The 19727-nt window shown below is 37.2% G+C and overlaps 1 protein-coding gene across 1 annotated transcript; it reads right to left on the minus strand.

Moving 5' to 3' along the window:
• Positions 1-1008: 1008 nt before the first annotated feature.
• LOC134539390 (glucose-6-phosphate isomerase-like) lies at positions 1009-19727 on the minus strand. The gene is given in 12 exon segments (XM_063381384.1): positions 1009-1885; positions 3778-3844; positions 4453-4657; positions 7831-7875; positions 7877-8015; positions 9847-9986; positions 12607-12846; positions 14659-14874; positions 16725-16805; positions 17898-18089; positions 19241-19334; positions 19438-19727. Coding segments are annotated over 12 exon segments (1731 nt in total). The 5' UTR covers positions 19629-19727; the 3' UTR covers positions 1009-1764.

Genomic DNA, 19727 nt, shown 5'->3' on the forward strand with positions numbered 1-19727 from the left:
ACAACCACAACCCAAACAGTTCCTAAGTTAACCGAAGTAGTACGTTAGTTAGGTTTGGTTAAACTATTTGTTCCACCACCCTCCCCCAAGAGTAGGTTAGGTTATCGTGACTAGAATGAAAGGTTGGTTAGGTTAGAGTTAGTTAAAATACTCTATGACCACAAAATATACAAATCCTTGCAATAAGGTGTTTTTTCACGAGGATCGGCGAACTTCAAAGAACTTCGGAACCACTCCCATGTGGCTCTCTTCTCTGTGAACTATAAGCTTTCCACATCTGGATAGGCACATCCGTGCATAAAAAGGTTTGTGACTCTGTGGTCTAGTTTGTAAGATCAACAAACAAGATAGCATGTAACTGTCAATAAAATTATCACCATGATTGTGTCCAGGAATGGTTCCATTTAATTTTATTCAGGTGTTTTGTATTAACCACACAGTTATGCAAGCTTAAAAAAAAAATTATGTATTGGAAATATTTCACTAATGTTTCTACATGGAAAAAAAAAAAACATTTTGGATTCTAATCATCATCCCATACCGCAAGAATTTATGGGAGACAATTCATGTTCAATAATGTACATATGACTAAGATTTGTTGCTATTTCTTGCTGTGTTTACAGTGATAAAATGGATTGCAAATTATTTTCGTAGTAAGTTGATACTAGTAGGCATTCTCTCTGTTATGCTAACAAAGGAGTTAACGCAAATGTGTCTTTCGCGGGTTTTTCTGTGAATTTTTTTTTTTTGCAGAAAAACCAGATTTCATAAATTTTTTTTTCCATATTTTCTGTCTTTTTTTATCAAGAAAATTGTATGGTCCTCAATATCTGTTACCAGTCAAAGCTCTAGACAGGACAATCATAGATAATCAAATTTTTGCTGTAAAATATATAATTAAATCAATTACAAATTATAAATATTTCAACTTAAGTTCACAAAGCAATTTTAACCACTCTACTTCAAAAGGCTGATCTCACAGGGGACAAATTAAAATAATTGGGGATCTACTTTCTTTTAAAGTATTTATTCATACATGTACATGTATTTCCAGCAATAACAATTTTGCATTTATTTTCTCTCAGCCACTAGTACTAAAATTTCCACTACTATTTCTTTTTTTACACTATAATATTAACTGTTATTCCTCTGAAACAAAAACAATTATTTCTGAAGCCGGGAGTATGATAAAAATTCCCTAAATTAGTGAACTTATAAGTGATGTATATACAAATGATTTAAATAACATTTTCATAACACTGGTACAAAAATTGTACTTAACACAGTAAAATTCACATGAAATTATTTTCTGTAGTACAACCCCCCTAAAAATAATCACAAATGGTCTAGTCAGTTGCTATTAACAGGAGGCAGTCCTGTTCATGTTTATGGGTAGAGCTGCAGTGATAATTTGTTGAAATTGTACTGCAGACAACAATTTAATGAATAAAAATTTTATTTTATAATTTATAACTCGGAAATAACTAACAATAATAATTAAAAGTCATACAAAAACTTATGAACAACAAAAATTCATCAAAAGCATCATCAACAAAACACACGCATACATCAGTATAATTTATGTAGGTACATCCAACTAGGTCACAGCTTCTACATACAAACAGACATCTAACTTGGTTACATGCATGCCGTAGTGCCGATACACCCCATCGCTCCACCCACCGCAACATTTAATGAACTATTAACTTTGCCTACAACTGATCCAACAGAAATAAATTCACCCTCACAAATTTACGCAGAATTCTAAAAGTTCTCCTTGAGGAAGTTGATAAGACCATTTGTCGACTGATCATGGCTGGTCACAGGCGTGGTGTCCTTCAGTTCTGGTTCAATGGCCTTGGCTAGTTGTTTTCCCAGCTCCACCCTAGAAAAGAACACGGTGAGATTTACAAACAAACATACATACGTCATTAACTACAGACTTCTGAATACACACTGCACCCTCAAATAAGCCTCTCACCAAACTTTTCAAAACAGAACTTTCAAATAGTGACGAGCATTACAGATAAAAACTGATACGGATGCCTTTTTTCTTTTATAACAGAGCCGGAAACCGACAAAACACCGATTTAGTACTTTTTGTAAATAATCCGTGCAAGTATCCAGAAATTCAATATTTGTAAATAATGTCACAGTACCTTAATAAAATTATTTATTAAAAGGATTTTTCTTAACAACAAACATGTATCTTATCTCATAAAAATGTGCATAGCACAATACACATAAGGTCTTTGAATAATTAATAGGCCTATGCGGTTCCCAGATTTTTAGGTTCCTATTTAAAATAACCAATCCAAAACCGACTTTTCAAATATTTGGTTTCTGTTACCTTGCATAGCAATACGTTTATTATGCGAGAAAGGTAAACACTTTATTTCAATATGACCACGTCTCACAATAAACTACCGTACAAAAAGTATGTCATAGAGCATAGTTTACAATGAATTCGGGAAGGGATAGGAACAGAAAGACATATCTTAGTTTCAAAAATTTATAATTTCTTTGTTTAATTTTTTCTTCATTAAAATAATAGTATGTTTAAACAGAATTCCTGAAGTTCATAGTGACTGGCTGCTTTAACATTTTATTTTAAATAATACTGAAACAAACTGGTATGGCACAAACACAGTTTAAACAATACATATAGCATCTCTCAGTTCCTGTCATGTATTAATGGTACTGTTTTCTGCCTGGTGGAAGTTTACGATTTCTGGCCATTCATATGTTAAAAGACAATTACAATAAAAACAAAGAATGCAAGTGAAACACAACGCATTAAAAAAAAAGGTACATTAAAACTGCAAACTATAAACAACAAATTACATTTGAATTTAAGAAAAATATAAAAAATATGTGCCAAAAATGCTGAACTATAAAATTATCTCAGCTGTCACGATTTTGACGCCAGCAACGATTGGTCTATCTATTCCAAGTTTTTAGGTTAGCTTAAAATTACTTTATAAAAAATTTAAGGCTAATGAAAAGATGGCACTCCTCTTTTATGTTTTTTTGAATTGCATTAATTTTTTTTAGAACTGGGACCGAGAACCGGTGTTCTTAATGTAAAACCAAACCAACCAAATAAAACCAAAATTAGACAGCCATACTAATTAACCACCACAACATTTAAGTATAGCCTTAAAATAAAAAATTGTAGTAAAAGATGCCTACGGAACTATTAATAGGTAAATACAAAATATGGAAGACACCTTAATGGATCTAACTGTACTCTTTTCATGTGCATCCTTTTTTTAAGTACCAGTTAGAAATCATTACTTCGGAAATCCAGAAAATTGGGAATATCGGCTGATAGAGATAGATACATTGGTATATCGCTACTTCACATAATATTTTTAATTTTCTACCAGATAAACGTTTGTTTTTGTTATAGATAGCTTTTGAAGTACCAGTAATGACTACTGCGAATTATTCTTGCAACAAGGGCACTACTGAATTTATAAATAATTCTTAAGATAACACTGATTATTTATTTTATTTTTAGATAAACTGTAAATGGTAACAAGATTTTATTATCAAACATATAGTATATGAAAGTTAAAATTAATTTTTACTATTAGTCAATATATTTGTGTATACTACCTGTTAGCAAACTATGACAGAGAGAAAAATTTACAAGTTTACCCAGCTAAGAAGTGTTTTGAAAAAAAGTGTTAACAGTGTTTCATTGTATTGCCAAAAGTATTAATGATAAAAAGAGGTCAACCATTATGAAAGCTGTTACACAGAAAAACTTACCCCCACTGGTCATAAGAATTGATGTCCCATATCACTCCTTGCACAAAAATTTTGTGTTCATAAATAGCTGAAAAACAAGACAAGAGAAAATGATCACTATTTTAAAATTATGAAAAAGAAAAGTTTCTACATGGTTTCACTTTGAAAACTGTTAATTCCCTATTTTACACACCAAAAATAATGTTGCGTTGGAAAATTTTTTACAGTGCTTCCATTTAACATTGTTTTACTACTCACTCCAAAATACATCCATTAATATGAACATCTGCATAAAATTAATTATTTAATTTTGTAAAATAATCAAGAGATTTTTAATTAATAATGAAAATAAATAACAATACAATGTAATAATTTACCATGCAAATAAATTATACATACAGGAACATAACCTCACTTGTATCAACATACTTTAAAAAAATTCAATACCAATCACTAAAGGACAAAATTTAATTTTTATTTGTACGTAGCCTTTTATACATCCAGTGAAAATTTTGCTGCATGGCGCGAAGCATCGTAAAATTTCGCTCCCCTGATTATTTTCCGTAACTCACTTGATAAAGTACAAGTTCAAAAAATAATTTTAAGCAAAGTTGATTTAAAACAGAAATAAAAAAACCTTCCAAGACTGCTCGGCGGGGATTGTTTACGGACGTCTCCCGGCCGAGGCGAACTCACCGATGAGGGCGCCCAGTGTGAAGGGGGTGATCTTCGGCACGACGATGGAGTTGGTGGGGCGGTTGCCCTTGAACACCTTGTGGGGCAGGATCTTCTCGAGCTGCGGCCCGGACATGCCTGCCCCCTCCAGCTCGGCGCGGGCCTCTGCGGCCGTCTTGCCCTTCATCAGGGCCTCCGTCTGCGCCAGGAAGTTGGCCAGCAGGATCTGCAACCACCACCCTCCGCTCAGCCGACCGTGCGCCAACTAGGGGCGTAGGTACTGAAATACATCACACTGATTTGGGATCGTCCATTAATCACGTGAGGCTCGAAAAGGGGAGGGGGGGGGGGTTCGAGAAAAATCACGAAATATCACAAGGGTGGAGGGGGGTGTAGAGAGATATCACGTGTATTTATTTTTTTTGCGCGATTTCTACTAAACCGAAATAGCGACGCGTGACCTCGACTCGCCGTGGCCAGGCGACAATATCCCCGCCCGCCGCAACATGAACCACCCGGCTCGGCTCGCCAGTCGCCAGCAAGACTGTGAATTTGGCGCCGAATACATGGGTAAATCGCATATAAGCCTTTCCTTTATTATTTTTATGCTAGTGAGAAGAATAAACCTGCAACCTTAATGTGTGCCTGGACATTTTTATCACTGTGCTTAATTTTCCAGAATTAAATTAGATTATACCTATATTTAAAGATAATATTCTGAAATTTTTAAAAATATTTTGTATCAAAAAAATACACGTGATTTATTGGGGGGGGGGGGGGGTTGGGGGGGGGGGGGAGGGCAGTCTGAAACCTCACCACAAATCACTAGGGGGGTGGGGGGATTAAAAAAATTTGCTAAAAAAACATCACGTGATTAATGGACGACCCCTTTTACTAGTTTTCATGCTATCAAAGTTTCAATTTTTCAAATATTTAAAAAAGAAAACCTTCATTAAAGGTGCACATGAAGTATTAAGGGCCCCCAACTATTTGGGCAAACACACGGTGCGCAGAGCTTCAAAGAAACTACGCAATTTGAAAACTGCTCAAGACACCAACGTGGCGTCCATTTAGAAAAAAGCATTTAAGAGTATTCTAAGGGCAAATGAGTAGTTCTGTTTCCGTATTTTTTTAATAGACTGTACTAGCTGCAGTACCCGGCGTTGCCCGGGCTGAACACAGAGTGATATATTGTCCGCAAGTTAAAGCAAAATGCATAGTGCTATATGACAGTGCGGTGGACATGGAGACATGACACACAATTGCTGTTTGTATGTCTATGACCTATTATTTTCTGTCTACCCATGGTGATCGGCTGAACGGTTTAGAAGTTGATGTGCTGCAGCGCCATCTAGCAGCGAGTTACAAAAAAAAATGGACAGCATAAAAACCTTCTCCATGAAAAAAAACTTCGATGTGCCAACTTTCATGGCGATCGGTCAAACGGTGTCGGAGTTTTATCAACGTCATACATACCAACATCCTATTTTTATATATTATACTAGCTGCCCGACCCGGCTTCGCACGGCTATACTAATGGAAAAAAATTAAGCCACATCTCCCATTTACAGTAATGGTAAATAAAAAAATGGAGTGAAAAATTTATTACAATGCTGTATAATGTACCGGAGAGAAAATGAATAGCACAGATGGTTTTCCGACTCGTGCACGCAACGTACAACTGATGTGCCCGTACTTCGCTACGGCAGTCTACAGGCAGATCACTCTTGCGCTGCTCATTATACATGCCCCTCCTTGTGGGTACGCCACTGCCGCGCGATGCCCGTTGCCATGGAGACGCAGAAGGCATGGACAATGAAAAATCCTGTTCTCATGCAGACAAAGTACCCACTGTTGCCTGGTTTTAACCACCCATGGGATCTAATTTTCGGAAAATGTGTCTCTGCGTAACATAAGGAACATTACTGTGAAGTTTCAAGTCTATAAAATATATATACTTGAAAAAAAAAAAAAGGGCAATTTTTATATATTTAAATTCCCCGCAAAATTTCAACGGTGATGAGGACTGCACTAACAATGAAATAGCTGTTGCCATAGAGACGAATGAAGCATCAACAAAGCAACAGCCGTTGCCATGGTGATTTCCTACCAAAAACTGGAAATAAAAAAAAAATTTAGGGGTGGACTACCCCTAACATTTAGGGGGATGAAAAATAGATGTTGGCCGATTCTCATAGATACCGGATAAGCACAAAAAATTTCATCAAAATCGGTCAAGCCGTTTCGGAGGAGTATGGCAACGAAAACTGTGACACGAGAATTTTATATATTAGATAAATCTTTAAAGAAAGTTTTTTGAAGACAGTCTGGAAGTTATATTTCGACAATGCTTTTGCTCATTTATCTCGAGAAACTTTTTTCTATTCTTCCCTGATAAATTATTCACCGAGTTGGTTTTTATAAATTCTTTAAGACCAATTCCCCGGTAAAATCGTGTCATTATACCAGGCAATAAAAACTAAAAGATTTTCTTATGCGAAATCATGAACTGGAAAACGAACTGACCAGCACTTTAAATTACAATGCTACAAAAATTAAATATTCCTTTTTCCCAACAACATCCATGTTCGTAATCATTGGAATAAGATTACCTACGTGGGCAGGGGCGTAGCCAGGGGAAGGGTTTTAGGGGTTCAACCCCCCCTTCCCCCTTAGCCACAAATCCTTAATTAATTTCTTATTCATCACTCAAACAAATTTCATATTAAAATTAATAAGATTTTTACCATTACAATATTTAAATTTAAGAAATAAAAACTGCTAAAATAGCACTATTTTACACCTTAAAATCCAAATTTTTCCCGGGGGAGGACCCCTACGCTTTAATACGGGGGGGGGCTTCTTAACACCCCCCATACACAAATCCTGGCTACGCCACTGCACGCAGGGCCCTGGGCGGTCGGCCGGCTCGCCAGGCCTCAGAGCCACCCTCGCCAATAACTTCACCACCCACGTTAGTGGAAAGAACATATTGAATTCTGATGCAATCAGATCACTATTTGAGTTACTTCACCGGTTACTTACTTCTTTTTCAATATTAGTATCTCCACCTAGTTTCAGAGTTAATTATTTTCCACGAGGTTTTATTGTCAGGTTTTGAGGATCTCTCCTCCATTTTTGATAACCCAGCCTTCATATCCTATAAGGACGTCCAGGCTGATGCGGATACGCCACATAAGCAACCAGGAAGGGCGTTAGAGCTTTTGGCTGTGCACAGAGGCTGAGGCTACCCATCACAGCTTATGCACCACCTCCGGCCCCCTACCCCACACGGCTCACCCAGCAAGTTGGATGCTCCCTTAGCCCTCTGGAGCCCACTTTTGAGTTATCCTGTTTTGAACACGCGTGCCCTTGCCGTGCCGGCGGACGGGAACGCACCTTGTGGTGCAGGCCGCCCCCGATGGGGTTGTGCGTCTGCGCGGGGGGCGATGAAGTCGCAGGGGACCAGCCTCGTGCCCTGGTGGATGAGCTGGTAGAAGGCGTGCTGGCCGTTGGTGCCGGGCTCCCCCCACACCACGGGGCCCGTGGCGTAGTCCACCTCGTGGCCGCCGCGAGTCACGTACCTGCCACGCGCGGGCACACACACGCCAGAGGCTGTACTCGCGCTTCCGAGAGCGCACTCAAGTAACACTGCTTTCTTTAAAATTGGTGATGGGTTTGGATGACAATTTCCTTGGATACAAATCTCGGATTCAAAAAGAACAGGGTAACTCAAATCTATTCCTCAATTAAAATCTAGGCCTCAAGGGTCCAAAATAAATGAATGTATGAGAACTAAAAAGATAGTCAAATATATGTTAATAAGTTTCTCAAAAAAACTTATAAATTTAGATTAAGTTAAAAATGCTAAATTTTTTAAACCTATTTGTAAGTTATTAAGCAAGAAATTTTCTTTAGTGACATTTTCTTAAGAGGAATTTACTGTATTAACTATATGGTGTTGAAACATTCAACCCTTTGATTGTTTCGAAAATAAGTTTCCCGGATAATAACACAGAAATGTTTATTTGCATAATTATACACTAAAAGAACAAAAAAAATACTAGTGCATAGTAAAAGGACTTCAAGAGTTGTCACTGCTGCATTTCTGACAAAAATATCACATTTCTCTTACTTTGATATTTTAAATAATTGAGCTATTTTATATTAAAAAAAATCCAGCTTTACATAACTGGAAAATAAATAAAACCCTAAAATCTCGTCTCTAGTGATGCGATGTAAGTGAAGCAAAGCAAAGCCAATGAATGGTATGGGCATATGCAAGGGGCAGAGAGGAAGAAAACTGGAAGGGGGAATAAATAGAAAATCCCTGTTAAAAAAAAATTCTCAAGGTAGGTACTACTTCAAAATTTAGACTTTTTTTAACAGAGGACTTCAATTTAAAGGGTAAAAGTGTATATACTCAAGTTCAGGACCAGTTTTTTTTTAAACTTACTATAAAGGAAATTTTTTTAAGTGGGGTTTTCTTAAGAAAATAAAAAAAATCCATACAAATCCACCATTCTCACTTACAAAAGGAAAGAATTTGAAAAGCAAACAGTGGGCCAAGTGATTCTAACCATCCCCTTCATTCCCCTCTAGCAAACGAAATTTCTGCGTACGCTCTTGATGAATGGGCGAGGGAACGTGAGCACTCTTGAGAAAACCTAGCTGTTCACAACAAATGCCGTCAGGTTCGACTCCACTGGAAGTGGAACCCAGATCGCCTTTTGCGGGAGGGACATGTATTCCAGGCAATTACAACCAAGTGCCGCGTATCTGCGGACCTGACCGCCAGCTTGGAGTATATATATACTGTATAGAAGCCGCCAGCCCAGGTTAAAATTTCTAATACGGTTTGAGGTAGTTGGTTAATTCACCGTCGCAATCGCCACCATCTCTAGGGCATCGACTTGTGGTGGTCCCTGGCGGACAAGTGTCGAACTCTTTAAACACCCCTTACCCACCCTCCCTCAAACACGCGTTGTCCTCCACTCACCCTATACCCCACCTCTCATCCCTACAGTTTTGTGACGCACAAACTCCCGTTGAACGACCTTGAGCTGCAGTGAATGTTGGATGGGGGTGCGGGGAATGCCAGCGGGCGACAGTGGTGCGCTCTAACGTGCAAATAACAACCTAAGACGATACAGGGCGTTACGGCAGCGCACTGCAAGGGTGAAGTTCCCAAGCTGCTCATCATACGCTCCTGAAAAACCGTAGAGTAAATCCTATCCACTCGCGACTTCTATACAGTATATATATTCAAAGCCGCCAGCCACAAGGGAAGGACGCCTGTCAAATCCTGGACCACGTGTGGCGGCAAGGACACAGTGTGTGTGAGAACGAGCCAGTGCCACACCACCACACTCTGACAGCGGTGCATGCAACAGAAACACAGCTCGAGCCACTCACTTGCCGTTGGACTCCATGTCGCCCTGCTGGAAGTACGCCGCGAATCTGTGCATGTACTGGTCGTACGGGAGAAGAGCGTGCGTCTCGGCACCGTAGAAGTTGATGTACCAGACGCCGATCAGGGCGAGAATCACGGGCACCTGCGAACGTCACAATCAACGCTATCCAACATGAACTGCCGACAGGTGTGAAAACTTTTTTCGCAATTTTTACGAAAAAAATATCACACAACAAATTTGTTTCATCACGTTAGTAAAACAACCCCTAAATTACCATAAAATACGCATTGCATAGTAATTGTGGGTATTAAAAAAATAAATACCAATGTTCTTACTTTAGGTTATATTGATACAAAGACTCCGTTTTCTTCGTTATTCAAACTATATATCTACATGAGAATATTAATATTACTGCACAGTAATCATATACTTAAGATTTAAAAGCGTAATAAGTTATACTAATAGGAACAGATGTAGTGTTATCGTTAACACGTCACGTGACCGTGTCGATGACGACTTACGTGAATTTACTCCCTATCCAAACTTTCCCATAGAAGTTTTCACTTCAATAACTTGTTTCCGAAAATTTTGGTACATTGTGCGCAAAAACTTTGTTAGTTTCAACAACCGGTCTTAATTTTATAACTAAATATTAGCTCAACTTTAGTAAGCATTGTTTGCACAACAATAAATAATGGATAAATAAATAAAAAATTAATAAATATAAACATTAGAGTTAAAAAAATGTCATATTCAGCAATATTGAACAAGATTGTGGCATCTACATAGTTTCAGCGCTAGTAATTTTCTTCCCGTGAAGAAATCATCAGGGGTGTACACAGGATTTGATTTTAGGGGAAGTGATAGAACTTTAAATCAAATGTAGTTAATTTCATAACTGGGCAACACAAATCTCACACATAAAGCCAGAGGTCTTCTCCGGAGAAAATTTGAATTGATGAAGACTTGAATTTGAAGGGGGGGAATATATTTTTATAGTAAGCTAGTATTCAAAGTCAGGGATCTGCTACTATTTGAAAAATATTCAATTTTCGGAAATAACTTGATATCCAATTCAGCATTCAAATCGAAATTTTTTTTTTTACTATTCAACACCAATGCATGCAGCTAGTGGAACAAATCACAAAATAATTAGGGGGAAAAAAATGGTAACATACATGAAGCTAACAACATTATAATGAGATATATGGGTTTGTTTCGGCAACTGCACAATTAATATGCGATAATAATTAAAACGTTTTACAATTAAACAATTTTTTTATATGTTTATATCAGATCACCAAAACAATTTTCAAACTTAATATTCTACTGGTTTAAGAAAATGCAATGCCAAATCTTATTTTCCTGCTTTTACAAAACTATATTCCAGTTTCATGAATATTTATTTTTCATTTGACTATATATTGCAAAAAAAATCTTGGATACCTATTCTAGTAAGCGTGAGAAAAAAGGTTTCACTGTATGTTTAAATGTGATATTCGTGAATGATTTGATAATCAATTTGGAATGTGAATAAATTAAAAAAAAATAATGATTTTCAGAAGATTTCCACCATTACATCACACTGGCCAATGCGTCATTCCATGGCTGAAATCCGAGCCTTAGAATCAGACCAAGCTAGAGAAGCTCGTTTGCAGCAAATGCGTCATTCCATGGCCGAGATCCGAGCCTTAGAATCAGACCAAGCCAGAGAAGTTCGTTTGCAGCAAATGCGGCAACGAAATGCTGAATCCAGAAGATTAAGTAGAGCCAGTGTAACGGGCTTTATGCAGTCAATTGACACGTTTTGTGATAAGGTATGTGAAATTTGCACCAAACGGTGCCATCAACATCAAATATCCAAATGGATTTGTACATACCGAAACTGCACCATACTTGCCTAACGAATTGAAATAGAAAAATTGTTTAATTGTTTGCAACCGTTGCAAGGCACATTTTGAGTTGGCATTAGTGGTGGGAGGTCAGTCTCCCGGTGGCTTCCATGGAGGAAGGATCCATCTTTTTTTTGCCCCTACCCGATTCGAAGATATAGTTGTGGTGCATTGTAGCATTTTTATGTTTGTTATGGTTACAGTATGTAGTACATTGGGGTTCTTTTCCCCAGAAGACATCTACTATTAAAAGAAATTTATAACCAATTTTGAAAACTTGTCAATCTTGTGTCAGAGATAACTGAACAAGGACTTCGGACAAAACAGTCATATTTCGACGTATAGGGGTGAGGGGTGGGACAATTAACGGATAATATTTATTATGATCTATTTAGGCTCTATTCATGGGGTGCGTAATGGGTCGTAACAACAGGGTTTTACTGTAGTAGGCTATTAACACAATAACTATTAATTTGCGCTCTAGCAGAAACAAAAAGCACTAAATATTTGAAGCAGTTATGCACGCAATAAGATACTAACCCTTTCAGTCCATTCGTCCACTGAAGTGGACATTTTGTGTCTCGATGATACACAGAGTTTATTAAACTTTGAATTTGTGGGTTAAGGTGTACCCACATTATAGTGCATATCGTACTTTAAAGCTATGAAGTAAACACATTTTTAAAACTTTTATTAACTATTATAAAATAATTAAACATTAATATAATAATTATAGTATAAGAATATTACCACACAAATAAAAAGTTTAATTATAATAAGAAAAAATTTAAATGAGGTATATCATAGGATTTGACAAAGTGTGACTGAAAGGGTTAAATAAGTAAGCCGAACACGAGGGGCCCACTCACGTTCTGGTGGAGCGGGGCGGTGCGGAAGTGGTTGTCCACGAAGTACGCCCCGGCCAGCAGCTTCTCGAAGTTGCCGAAGCCGACGGACAGGCAGACGGAGAGGCCGATGGCGGACCAGAGCGAGTAGCGCCCGCCCACCCAGTCCCAGAAGCCGAACATGTTCTTCTTGTCGATGCCGAACTCCTCCACCTTGGCCACGTTCGTCGACAGCGCCACAAAGTGCTTCGCCACCGCAGCCGGCTGGAACACAGGCGGTCAACTCCTGTTCAGACATTTCTCGAGGTAATTTAAATTTAAACTTAAACTTGCTAAAAGGGTTAAATTTAAATTTGCACATATTCAAAAGTCAAGTGTTGAATTTTTCAAACTTAAAACGCAGGTAAATTTTTTAAAATTATTTAGCACACATTCCTAAAAAAAATTCACAATATACCTAACCATATTTAATTGTTCATAAAAATTATTTTCTACTAAGAAAGTCCTCGTTTAATGACCTTAAAAGGAAAATTTTTTTTTGTCATTCCTTTCATGTACTCAAAGCATGAAATCACGCGGTGTACAGTTTGGGACCAACCATTCATAAAATGCTTTATTTTTAGTACATCATTTGTAAATCAATAAAAATTACAATTTCCCAAAACCATTAATAAAATCATAGGATTCTATGGTTTTGGAGAACCAGCCCTAATTTTTATTTATTTATTAATAATATAATAGAAATAAAAAAAAATTTAAATTGAGGGCTTCATACCAATGATGGTTAATCCAAAAATGTGAAACTTAACATGAAGTCCTGTTAAATCATCATCTCAATTTTCTACAGCGCTCTTTTACAAAACCATGATTCGATTTTTCAGACTCCAATTTACATGAAGGCAATTTAAGTTAGTATCTACTACAACTTCCAGCTTCTGGTTCTTTGAAGTTCAATTAATGCAAACTTTGCCTAAGCATTTCCAATAATATTTTTTAATGATATTACAAAATAATATGGGTCAAATCCCAATTTCTCCAAGTTCACATCTTCAATTGGAATCACAAAGAATACCTTGGAATTTACCCCTCAAATTCAAATATAGGTCTCAATGGTGAAAAATAAAATACTGTACAAAAATTCAACAATTTAAAAAATTTTCACAATTAAAGTTTCCAGAATAAAACCATATATTATTCACAAAGCTACATATAAATTTACAATAAATAGGGAAAATTATAAAGGTACAGTGTCGAATTTACTACTTTTTTGCCAATATTTTTTTTTCTTCTAATCTTTTCTCTTGAATCTCAAATGCTAGAGATTAGATGGTGTTCGAGGATTTAACAGGCCATTCCCTAAACAATATGACTCCATGTGTTCTGTTATTACTTTACAAAATAGTCTTAGTTTTAAAAGCCATATGAATAGTTAAGAAATAAATGAATAAACAAATAAAAACAGTTAAATATTACAATGAATGGTAAGCAAAACAACACCCTTAGTTCTGGTAATTTCGAATAACGACACTGAACTGTTTGTGATTACAAGCAGTGACATAATTTTATCTCTCCAGAAAAAAATGATTTCAGATAGTATTTAGGGCAGCAAGACCTGGCCACCCACTAAGACTCCCAGAACGAAACCTTTGAATATACTATATACTGTATAGAAGTCGCCAGCCCAGGTTAAAATTTCTAATACGGTTTGAGGTAGTTGGTTAATTCACCGCCGCAATCGCCACCATCTCCAGGGCATCGACTCGTGGTGGTCCCTAGCGGACAAGTGTCGAACTCTTCAAACACCCCTTCCCCACCCTCCCGTTGAACGACCTTGAGCTGCAGTGAATGATGGGTGTGGGGTGCGTGGAATGACAGCGGGCGACAGTGCTGCGCTCTAACGTGTAAATAACAATCTAAGACGATACAGGGCGTTACGGCAGCGCACTGCAGCGGTGAAGTTCCCAAGCTGCTCATCATACGCTCCTGAAAACCTTAGAGTAAATCCTATCCACTCGCGACTTCTATACGGTATATATATTCAAAGACGAAACCGAAGCACGACGATGATATACTTACATCATTGGCTCTAGACAGGAACCACTGTTTGGCGGACAGGGCATTGGTGATGGTCTCTTGGGTGGTGAACGTTTTTGAGGCGATGATGAACAGAGTCGTCTCCGGATCCAGGGTCTTCAACGTCTCCGCCAGATGTGTCCCGTCTATGTTGGACACAAAGTGCACCTTTGGGCCAATGGCAAAGGGCTTCAGTGCTTCCGTCACCATCAGTGGCCCCTGAAAATTAAATGTTAAAAAATATATATATTTTTTGTTTCATACCAAAAAAATTGTTTTATTTGCTTTTTCATCTCTGGAACTTACTGCATTCTATGTAAAGGACATATAATATGCAAAACAACTTTTCATTGCCACACACAGCTAATCAGTGTGAATTCATTTACTGAAGTAACATATTTATCTTCAATGAAAAAAAAAAGTATGTTTTTTTTAATGATCATACCACTGTTTTATTAAAGGCTCAGTTAAAGTTTAATACGTCTCTCCAGTGTGGCCAGTAATTTTTTTCAAGAATTGACAAGTTCCTTTCAGATTAGTTTAATTTGTAAATAGGTTGGAAAAAATTTGCGTGGTCAATAATCTATACCAGAGATTTCACAGTACCCTAAATGCTCAAGCAAATATCACCTGTTCATTGTGTCGACACTTCAGTGATGGCTTTATTGTGGTATCTTATTGGTTTTTCTGTCGAAGTTCTCCACACAAACTTAAACCAGCCAAAACATTTAAATAGTTGAATTTTAGCACATTGCAAAATGAAACCATTATATTAATTACACCAAATCTACAAAGCAAAATGTGCGGTATGGTTATGGTTAAGTTTTAGGAACTACCACATTATTCAAAGTTTTGTCGTTAAGCAGTTTTCCAACAATGATTCCATTTGTAGAGCAATAAATTGGAATTTATTGTGACTGCAGTTAAACTATCAAAAAAAAATTTCAAACTTCTGAACACATAGATGCTAAAACATACATAAAATCTGTCCTATTGGCTCAATTGATTTGGTGAACGAATAGAAAGCATGTCAACTTCAAAAAAATTAATACAAAATAAGTTTTTGACATAAGATTTCCTCAAGTAAACTTCCAAATACTAATACGAATGAGAAATTAAACATTTTAAACACATAATTTACCAATGCATTTGCAATGTTGCAAGATATGACAAACACAAACAAGTTCAAAATCTTATTAAGTATCCACTCTAACTAAAGGCTACTACTAAACCATACAAAATAACTGTAGGACAGTTTAACAGATCTTACAGCACTATAACCATCAAAAAAAAAAAAATTGAACTTAACTGGTTGTTTAAAATACTGAATGAAAACTGACACTTCTTGTCACACATCAATACGTCTCAGTGAAAATATTTCTCAGAAACATTGATAACTAATAAATTTAAGAACTTTAAACAAAAATATATATTAAAGAAACTAGACGGAATGAGATTTTGACAAAATAATAATAATTAACCCAAAATATGCTTATCACCGCTGTAAAAGAGCACTGTGCAAAAATAAACATACTGCCCTAGGGCTTATGCCGTATGCACTAATTATTGGTTCAAGAAATTAAGAATGAGAAATTATTTGGCAAAATAATACTGCTGGGAGTACGAAGAAATTTGCTATGATTAGAGACCTGAAAAATTCGCGGTTTCGATGGCCTTCAGAATAGACTGCACATACCCCTGTACACTCGGGCAAATAACGTAAGTTCATTGGCTGCCGACTTGTAAGTCGTCTCAGCTGGTTTGTCTGTGATTCGATCCTTCTTTGGTTGAGGGTTTATAACTGGTTGAGATTCGTCCAGATGAACAGTAAGCCAATAGCAAAATTATCTAAGAGGTATATGTGTTTGAATTCTAGCCTATCACCGAATGAATCCGCAAATTTTGCAGGTCTCTAGCTATAATAAGTATATCACACATTTCACATACAAAAATGTTACTACAAATTGAGGCCAGAAAATTATTTTTTTTTGAAAACCCTTTATACTAAAACAAGCTTACTAATGAAAAAAATTGCAGTATATGAAACTTGAGAGCTTGCTATAACTCACCAAGTCCGAGCCACCGATTCCAATGTTCACCACGTCTTCAATTGGCTTGTCGGTGTAACCTTTCCAGGTTTTCGAGATGACCTGGATATCAAATAATAAAGATTAACAGTATTTGATTGCACATACAACAAAATTTAATTGATAAATCATTTGATCCAAGCCTAATGTCTTGAAGATCCCGAGGTCACGGCGCAAATGATCGGCCAAACAGTACGATGGGAGCGGTCGCGGCTCAAAGCAAAGTCCTCCGAGTTTCCCACCGGCATGAATCTAGATTTTAGCCCCCCCAACCACTTAACCCAGATCAACTTACTGGGGTTATACTGATCTGATGTCCCTTCCTTCCTTCCTTCACTTTCAAGTATGGAAATAAAACAGCAAATTAGCTCGCTGCACATGACATTAGGTACTTAAACCATCTGTTTATCCATAAACCCAATCAAAATGCAGCTATGCAAGCGAGTAGTGAGAAGAGTGCAACCGGTGTTATAATTCATTCGACCGAAGCAAGCGGCTAGGTGAGCGAGTCAGCGCAATCTCAAAGGTACCTAAAATAATTCTCAAAAAAAAAATGTGTTGTTTTAAAATTTTTCATTAAAAATTTTGGTAATTATTCTGTATCACATATCTAAATTCATCCCTTGATCCTGATATTGCATGATTGTGTATATACTGATCCTGTGGTACATGATATTTGTTAATATTGTTCTATTATCATTTATTTTACCAATATTATAATTACATTATATTTATATTATTATTTTTACAGTGTATATATATATACACACACACACTCACTTAAACCATCTGTGTGTGTGTGTGTGTGTGTATATATGTGTGTGTGTGTGTGTGTGTGTGTATATCTACATGTGTGTGTATAATATTATTTGTATTATTAATAATACAGAAGGTACACAATTTGTTGAATATTTCAATGCTGAAGAAATGTAATTTTTTTTTTTTAATTTTTATTTAAAATTGCGGCTGACCGTAGTTATTCCAGTTTCTCCCAGAAGCCGCCAACTCTGCACGCTCGCAGGAACGTATCTCCGAGGTAGGCAGTGATCGGACGCAGTGGCGTGGCTAAGGTGACTGGCGCCCCTGGAGGGGGCCATCCCTGCCGCCCGCCTGCTACGCCGCTGACCGGACGAGCCCGGACGCGGGTTGGCGTACCTGCTCCGTGAACTGCTTCATGTGGGCCAGCTCCTTGTTCACGTCGGGCATGACGTCCTCGCCGTCCACCGAGACCGCGCCGTTCCCGCGGTTCCTCAGCGCCACGTGCAGCACGGCGCGGTCCTCCGTGAAGTTGATCTTCTCCCCGAGGAACATGGCGTCCCTGGCCTCCTCCACCTTCCTGGCCCTCGCCTGGGGGACAGTCGGACCGGGGGGTCTCGAGAAAACTACCACGGCCCACTGGCAGGCTACCTACAGCGGTGGCCCGCGGCGTAGTCTCTCACGACTTGCACCAAAGAATTCTTTCAACAAAGAAGTATGTTTTCCTTCTCACAGAAATCTTAATATATATATATATATAAAGCCAGTGTCCTGATGTCTGTTTCCAGTGAACTCTTCACCAAGTCAACCGATTTCGATGAAAATTGGCATTTATGTGTAATTTTTTTCCAACTTGAGAGATAGGATAGTTTTTATTTCGATTAATGGTCTTAATAATTTATAATTAATAATAAATAATAAATAACCGATCGCAATGGGTATAAAAAAAAATCATAGGTCATAGACATACAAACAGTAATTGTGTGACATTTCTCTATGTCCAACACACTGTTTTATAGCGCTATCCAGTTTGCTTTAACTCGCAGACAATAAAGCTCCATGTGTTCCATTTATTATTTTTTATACATCTGTCACTCGAAGGAATAAGACCAGAAAAAACCAATATTTTTTTTCAAAAGAGCAGTTAAAATCATTTGAACTAATGCCTCGCTCGTACACTCAATTCTACAACTGTGAATTTAAATGCTTGGACTAAGATAAACAATTTTTTTTTCTATAAATAACAGCTGAAAAAATTCAAAACATTACAAAATTAAAATTACGACCAAAGTAAATGAGGGAAACATCTGTTGAAATGATGCAAATCGCTATGTTGTGTCGGAATTAGATTTGACTTCTGTTCTGTGCATGTGAAACTTAGCTATTTAAATGCTGTTTGCGTGCTATTGCAAATGTACCATATGTTTAACGGATAATCGAGGTTAGGTGGCAATTAAGAGCAAATATTCTTTTTTTTTTTACTTGTGAAACTAATTCAGATAGGTTATTTGTTCCGTATCACGTGTTCAAATCGATCCCTTGATCCTGATGGCATGGGCCTAAAAATAATTTTTATTCAAATATTTTCCCCCAGCAAAATAAACCTTCTTATTAACGTGTGATGTTTAAATAACCTGATTTTGAGTTCATAATGGGCTTACTAGTGTAACAAGTGCACATTATTAATTTTTGAGGTCAATGACTTAAATCATTGCACACTAAAATACTAAGAGTAAACTTACCAAGTTAAGCAACAACGTGAGACAAGCATCGTCGATACGATTCTTCGAGAAGTCAACCAAGATTGTTCCATCACCAGGCGTGTCGAGCTTCAAGCTGAAAACAAATAATTTGAACTTTTTAGGTTAACCTCCCCATTTGGACCAAAAGGTCGTTTGAAGGTTACGTCTACTAAAATATGTTTTCTTGTTCAGCAAACCTGTATTTTTCAAACCGACGCGGGTCATTTTTCATCAAATCATTGATGACGAGCTTATCTTTTTGGGTTTCGTAGTAATTCTGCAAGCCTTTCCAAGCCGGTTCTTCACGGAGTCTGATTTTCCCGTCCATTACAGTGACACCTTGACCGCTGGCAAAGCGGATATACACTTTGTAACCTCCTTCAGCCATGGTAAAATCTATATAATACAATAAAATTTGTAAGTAAACTTCAACGTGCTTGAAACACCAAAAAAAATTCTCTTTTTTAATTTTTGTTTATTTCATAAT

Source organism: Bacillus rossius, chromosome 15 (genome assembly GCF_032445375.1).
Source record: "Bacillus rossius redtenbacheri isolate Brsri chromosome 15, Brsri_v3, whole genome shotgun sequence".
NCBI lineage: Eukaryota > Metazoa > Arthropoda > Insecta > Phasmatodea > Bacillidae > Bacillus > Bacillus rossius.